The sequence below is a fragment of the Pleurodeles waltl genome, chromosome 4_1 (genome assembly GCF_031143425.1).
Source record: "Pleurodeles waltl isolate 20211129_DDA chromosome 4_1, aPleWal1.hap1.20221129, whole genome shotgun sequence".
NCBI lineage: Eukaryota > Metazoa > Chordata > Amphibia > Caudata > Salamandridae > Pleurodeles > Pleurodeles waltl.
Window position 1 is genome coordinate 140,305,162 of NC_090442.1, and position 7,756 is coordinate 140,312,917.

General features: G+C 41.0%; 1 protein-coding gene across 1 annotated transcript in view; it reads right to left on the reverse strand.

Moving 5' to 3' along the window:
- Nucleotides 1-3,533, reverse strand: part of LOC138287475 (rho crystallin-like) — a 383,283-nt gene extending 379,750 nt beyond the window's left edge. The window contains exon 1 of the mRNA XM_069227917.1: nucleotides 3,407-3,533. Coding sequence (XP_069084018.1) covers nucleotides 3,407-3,517 — 111 coding nt within the window. The 5' untranslated portion in view covers nucleotides 3,518-3,533. The remainder of the gene's footprint in view (nucleotides 1-3,406) is intronic.
- Between the last annotated feature and the right edge of the window lie 4,223 nt (nucleotides 3,534-7,756).

Consider the following 7,756-nt stretch of genomic DNA (forward strand, 5'->3'; position numbering starts at 1 on the left):
CCTTTTCACACAGCCACTCCCACACCCACTCACAGGCTCACACAGCCACACACCCACCCACTTAGATACCCACATTACCACTCACAGAGCCATTCACACACCCATACAGCAATTCATACACCCACTCACAGACCCACAAAACCACTCACACACTCATACAACCACTCACACACCCACTCACACCCCCCTCGCACACCCAGGTTGCAGGAATGTTATAGTTAGTAAATAGCATTAAAAACATAGAACGTCAGTGAAAAAAAAAAGGTTCCTGGGATGTTATAGTTTGGAAATAAAATTTTAAGAAACCTTAAAAATTCACTGAAGAAAAAGGTTATATGGATGTTATAGTAAGGTTAAGATTTCACTCGTACAAAACCATTGAAATTAAGCAGTTATAGTTAGAGTTGTCTCAAGTAACTGAAGCCGATTCCCAAAATGGTTACCAACACTTCCTAGTTTGAAGTGTTGGCAGCCAATCAGAGCTGTGGATTTCCCTACACGAGCTCATCATTATTCGCAAATACATTGCAAAGGATCCGCGTCCTTGGATATACAAATTATTTTCCCTTTAATATCTCTAAAACTACTGAACAGATTTACACCCAATAATCAAAAGCACAATCTGTGTACTGAAAGCTAGCTTTCTGCTGAATTTGGTGTAATTCCGTCCAGTGGTTCGACTGTTTTCTTGTTCAAAGGTCCTATGGGAATTAACATGGGAAACACAACCCCCCCCCCCTTCTTTTTCTCTGCTTGACTGAGCATCCTGAAACTTTCCGTGCTCAACAAGACTCACTGGCACACTTTTTGGGGGAAATTTTGTGAAGATACAACAAACGGTGCCAAAAATAGACAAGTCAAAAAATGCTTTTTCTCTGGAAACATGGGCCTAACTATAACTAACTAGTGGCCACTGCCACTAGGTTATATATATATATATATATATATATATATATATATATATATATATAGAGAGAGAGAGAGAGAGAGAAACAAATTGGTCTCAGGGCAGTGTGCACTCACTGCTGGTGCTGGCGTTTTGGGGTAGACCATCACCCCACCTATGTGGTAAAAATTGACACCGCATACCCAGGAATAATAAAGTTTCTCCTTTGTTTATAAACAGCACTCAATTGCCATTGAGGTGTTTCAACTAACCGTCTTTCTCAAAATGGCAAAGGAGGAACTTTATTATTCCTGGGAGTGCGGTTCATTTTTTGCTTTACCATATATGTTTCACGCTTGCACCAGCAGTGAGTGCGCGCTGCTCTGAGACAATTTTAGTTTTTTCTGTATTTAAGGTGCCAGCTGCGCCTGACACCTTCAGCCAAGGGATCTTTATCTATGGAGAAATTGGCTGTGATACAAATCGCTGCGTAGTGTACTAACACTGGGAGACTTTGACAGCCTGGAAGGCAAGGCTCTCATCACGCCCTCCAATTAAACCATGAGAGGATATATCTCCAGGATTATATGAGGTATATACTTTGCATAATTGCTATTTTGGTGTTGATGCAGCCTGTTACCTGGAAGTACTTAGGTCCAGGAATGGTAAATGTACTGTTGTTGTTAAGAGGCATTGTAGGCAATATGTACCAGATGAGATATATGTGACTGCATTTGGAGGCTGGTAAGAGATCGTATGGTTGTAATGCAGTTAAAGAACCTATAGCAAAGGACATTTGACTCCAACTACCAGAATGCCTCTTAATAAAACATAGAAATAATCAGAAAAGAAGGACTCATTGAAATCTGATGCTATCTTGAGAAAGGCGGTTAGTCGAAATGCATCAATGGCAATTGAGTGCTTTTTATAAACAAAGGAGAAACATTATTATTCGTGAGAGTGCCCACACGCGTACGCACATATACACACACACACACACACTCTCTCACTCTCCCTCTCTCTCATAAGGGACTGTTACGTGATTAGAGGACTGTTGCCATGCACTCCTATGTCCCTATGGCCCATGGGTGATTTAGTTTGATGTTTTTCTTTTTAGGTCAAGAGTGCAAGCGCTCTGGCCTTTTAAAATCTATCTGTGGGCTTTTAACCATGCCCACCTCATGCCCATCACTATCACTTATTCATGGGCTTGCCTCAGTGCTTAATTTGAGCATATTGTGTCTGGTGCTGAGCACCGACACTTATTTTTGAGGGCCGGAGCTCATTCTTCTGCCTCATGCATTTGCTGAAAGCAAAAGATACATATAGGAAAGACAGATGAAGGGAAAAACGAAAAAGCGTCACTAAGGGAGAAAGTAGAAAGCTGGAAGAGTGAGCTGAAGGGGCAGGGAATGGCTTTATATGGATTGCAGAGGCGGAGATGGCTTCAGTATTACACTACCTCAGTATTCCGTGTTCGCACATTTAGTTGCAGCAGCCGCGTGTTTAAGAGGAGGGCTTTGGGCACCGCACCTTTTTATTTACAAATTAAGCACTGGCTTGCCTTTCAAAAATCCTTTGTTATAAATGGTAAATGCTTTACTTTTGACCATCCTTGGGACAGTTTTGTTACCGCCTTGGCCATCGACCCTGTTACATGGATAATTGCACGTTTGCCTAAATGTTTGCGAGCGAACTTTCTTTCCCAATTGTGTCTCTCCTTCGCGCTCATGGCGGCTGTGGCGCTTTGAATCAGCTCACTTTTGTAAAGTGTTTTACTTTTCATTTTCAATTTATGTGGCAAGAAACATCCAGTTAGAGTTTACAACGCTAATAGCTCTAAGTTGAGCAAATTCGAGACCCATTGCATTGCAAATGATTGCTACTAATGTTTCTTTGAAATCTGCTGGCTAATAAAAGTGAAGAAAGAAAAAATAAATCCTTGCTTCCATGTGTCCTGTCTGTAATAGAATTGAAACTTTCATTCTCTGTAACTAGGAAAGTTTTAATTGCCTGATTCAAATACAGCAGCCTTTCCTTCAAGTTCTATGCAAACACCTGACATTTCTTGGTTGAACAGTGTCTCCTCTACACGGACTGCATTTATAGATTTTACTACAAAACACAGAGGCTCCTATTATGCTTTCTTTGCTTGCTTTAATTTAAACAACAGCCAAGACAACTACAACTCCCAGCATTCCTAGCTGGGAAACTACAGAAAATATGTCATAAAGTACTAACCAATCAGGACATCTGGTAAGTATAAACGTCTTGACTGAGAGCAACAAGGCCTCTTTTCTTGCTGCTCGCAGTCAAGATAAGTACTAGTTTTCATTATATTCTATTTACATATTTATTGAGATGGTCATTTTCTTAGTTAGATATATTTCGTTTTATATCAATATGTTTGCTTGCTCCCGTGTTTAGTACAATGTTTATCACTCGCTCCCCAACGTTCTATTTCGAGCGCCTTCAGCATGCACGGCATAATGGTCATCTCTAAGACTGTAGCGCTCTTACCGGCGGTTTATTTTGTCTGACGCCGACCACAGCTTCATTTCCTCCATGTATTTCAGCCTCTCCCTGAGGGAATTTGCAGTTTATCTGCGTTTGAAGCTGGCAAGTCTCCATTTGTTCCTGAGTCACAGGCCACACCTCCCTTTCCTCGGAACAGCATTTGCTCGACAAAGCAATACTTCCTGTTTCTTCCACTGAAAATATTAACCCTCTCTTGTCTAGTTGAGTGTATTTCTCTGTTTGGTCACTGGAGTTGCTTATTTTTAACTAAAAACAAAGAAGAGGGACCTGGGAGGTTAATGGTGCAGTGTACAGTCTCCCATGTACAGTAATAAGAAAAGAGGTACACTGTTCCAAACACTAAATCACTGGTTGCTTATTTTTAACCTTAAATAATTTATTTTTAACCTTAAAATATTTCTTTCTGGATATTTTTTATATTTAAAGAATATATGATGGAAAATTATTCTGAAGATGAAGAGGCTCAAACTTTTAAGGACAATTTAGATACCTTTATTAAGGACTCAGTCCAAAAAGCTGTCTCAAGTTCTATTTCAGATTTTTGACCTTCGATACTTCTTCTTCAGATTCCAAAAAGCCCAAAAAACGAAGGGCAGACCATTTGGCCTCTAATATAGACTCTCCTTCAAAAACGTCCTTTTCTGGACCAAGTACGCCCACTAACCTTACCTTTCCCATTCACATTTCTCAATTGGGATACACAGATGATGATATGGGTGACTCAGACATGGATAAGGATGATCCAGACATAATGATCTGGTCAGGGCCTGTGGAGAAGAGGCGTAAAACCTCTCTTAATGAACTGGGAGAGTTCTCTAAAAATGTTAATTCTAATGAATCTATTTTAGATTTCTCAGGTCAACCTATGTTTGATCCTGCACTTATCCATCACCCAAATTCCACTGAGTGGACACCCTGCGAGCATGTTACTTCATATGTCTCCAATAAATTACACCAACCATTAGACAAATTGGCGCGTAATAGGTTAAAATCTGAATGTCCTAGACCTTCCCTTTCCAATAATAATGCAGCCACTCCAGTGATTGATCCTAACATGTTAATGTTCTTCACTAAATTTGGCAAGGATCCTAAAAAAGGTGTAGACAGGGCTTGGACTAATTGTCAGGACAGATTGTTGGATCTTTCTGGTCCACTAACAAGAATCTTGGACTTGGCGGAAGAAGCCAGAATTGAAGGTACCAAAGTCGACCCTGTCATCTTATCAAAATGGGTCCAAAGGGCAATTTGTCTTTTAGGTAACACTAACGCTGACATGGCGCAGGAGAGACGGAAGAGTCTCCTGTTAAAAATTGACCCAAAATTGAGTAATCTCGCTGCCAAAGAAATGGGACAGGACGCTAATGGTTTGCTTTTTTGGTGACTCCTTCACTAAGGAGCTCAGTAAACATGTGGCCACCTTCACGTCCATAGACAAGGCGCAATCGTCCATGCAAAAGATTTTCCATTCTCTAGTTTTTGGCAGGGCCAGCAAAGGCAGGATTCGCTTTGCCAGCCGATTTACCCACAGAGGTGCAGTCAATCAAAACAAAGGCTCCGCTGGATACTAAGAAGAGCTTAAACCACAGTTGTATCCCCAAAGGAATCGTTCATTCAGACGTGGTTACAGATCTAGCGGCTTCCAAAATTCAGGTAAGAGATCAGTCTTTTGGTCCATTGTTGGTGGGAAGACGGACAGCTTTGTTTCTAACAAATTGGCAGAAGTTAACGGCAGATGTTGCAAACTGTGTCAGGTTATTGCATAGAGCTTTATTCCACTCCGGTCCAACACTGCCTGCCAAAACCATTGTTTTTTTCCAAAGAACAAGAAGAACTTCTCTCTCAAGAGATTCACTCCCTTACTCTCAAACAGGCTATAGAAGTTTGCTCCTCTCATCATTTAGGTTTTGTCAGTAATTTATTTCTAACACACAAAAAAAACAAAAAATATCATCAGTGATAAATTTGAAGCTGTTCAACAGGTTTGTAGTATACCATCATTTCAAGATGGAAACTAATCTCCATCTTCGGGACTCATTATTGGAAAACGATTGGATGGTTCGTCTAGATCTCCAAGATGCATATCTTTCCATTCCAATTCACCAATCTTTCAGGAAATTTCTTCAATTTCAATGGAAGGATCAATTCTTCCAATTCAAATGCCTCCCCTTCATTCTTTCTTTAGCGCCATGGTGTTTTACCAAAGTGTTGAAGCCAGTGGTGACACACATGAGGGCTCAAGGTGTCAGGCGTATGGTTTATTTAGATGAATTTCTCATCTTACATTCTCACAGACCAATTAGAGAATTTTGTATCTCTCCTCCGAAGCCTGGGTTTTCTCATAAACAAAGAGAAGTTGAATCTCATTCCTTCTCGTCAGATGGAGTTTCTAGGTTTTCTTATAGACTCAATCAAAGCCACCCTTCTGCTTCCGACCCAGAAGATTTCTCACATAAAAAAGGAAATCCTGTTGATTTTGAACAAAGCACAGCTTACAATCAAATGTCTTGCGTGCATTATCGGTCTTCTAGCTTCGTCTATTCAAGCTATATTTACAGGTCCCCTTCAGTACTGTGCTTTCCAAAGGTTAAAAATTCTACATCATCGCAAAGGTTACGGGTACGAGGACTTGGTCTGTCTGGATCACGATTCTCGTGTCGCACTCCAATGGTGGCTCGATCATCTAGATGCCTGCAATGGCAGAGCAATTTTCTCCACAGCACCAGATCTTGTCTTAGAATCCAATGCAAGTCGGACTGGTTGGGGCGCAAGATGTGGTCAGTTCTCGAATGGAGGTCTACGGTCAAAAAAGGAGTTGTCATTGCATATAAACTGTTTAGAGATTCTTGCAGGTTCCTTTGCGATCCAAACGTTTGCCAAAGTCAAGGTAAGTTGTTCTATTCTCCTCCGGATGGACAATCTCTCTGCGATCCGATATGTAAATCATTTAGGAGGTACAAGGTCAAAGCCTTTGGCCGAGTTAGCAAAGAATCTATGGGAGTTTTGTCTCCAGAATCAGATTTCCTTTCAAGCAGAATATCTTCCAGGAAACTTGAATACGATCGCAGATTGGTGTTCCAGATATCTTTGGGACTCCAGTGATTGGCATCTTCACCCTTCTGTTTTCAGAAACCTTCCTTCCAGATTCGGTCCTTTCTCTGTCGATCTTTTTGCCTCTTGATTGAATTCTCAGCTCCCTCGGTTTTACAGCTGGAGACCGGACCCTCAAGCGTTAGCTACCAACACTTTTCAACAGGATTGGTCCAATCAAATGAATTACATATTTCCTCCTTTCATTAGGATTTCCAGAGTCTTGGCGCACATCCGTCGCCAATCCACGAAGATTTTGTTAATCACTCCATTTTGGCAGGGTCAACCATGATTCCCCTCAGCTCTGGAGTTGTTAATAGACTTTCCAATCCTCCTTCCTCATTTTCCCTCCCTCCTATTGAATCCACAGGGATTGCCTCACAATCTAATAATCAATGATTCTCTTCGACTATTTGCGTGGATGGTTTTGGGTTTTCTTGGAGAGCTCCACGAATTTCGCAGGAGGCTGCAAGCTTCTGACGTCAGGCCTGGGCTCCCGGAACAACCAGGGCCTACAAGTCAGCCTGATCAGCATGGCATAGATGGTGTTTGGACAGGTGTGCCAATCTCTTTTCAGCGGATGTAGTTCTGATTGTCAATTTTTTAGCCTCTCTGGCAGCTCAGGGTAGAGCTTATAGAACTGTTAATATGTATAGGTCAGCAATTTCTGCTGAACATGTTCGAGTTAACAATAGACCGGTCGGCGAACATCCATTACTATGTTGACTTTTAAAGGGAGTACGTTTTTCTAAGCCTCTTTTACCTAAGTATAATGAGATGTGGGATGTTAATGGTATTTTACAATTTTTACTTTCACAACAACCTAATTCCCTTTTATCCCTCAAATTCCTTTATGCTAAACTTACTATCCTTCTTTGTTTAGTTTCTTAGAAACATATTTCTGATGTTAGAGCTTTAGATTTTACCTCTGTCCAGTATACTGCTGCAGGTGTTTTCTTTCAGGTACGAAGAAGAACAAAAACTAATTTGATGTCTGTATTTTATCCATATTTTCCAGATCATCCAAATTTATGTGTGGGAAGTTGTTTGAGAGAGTACATTTCACGAACCAATGATTTGAGAAAGTCATCTGAACCTCAACTCCTCGTCTCTTTTAGGTTCCCCGCATAACCCTGTTTCTTCCACTACTCTGGCCCGTTGGGTAAAATGGATCATGAATTTGGCGGGTATTGACATCTCTGTTTTTGGAGCTCATTCCACCAGAGGAGCTATGGCATCCAAGGT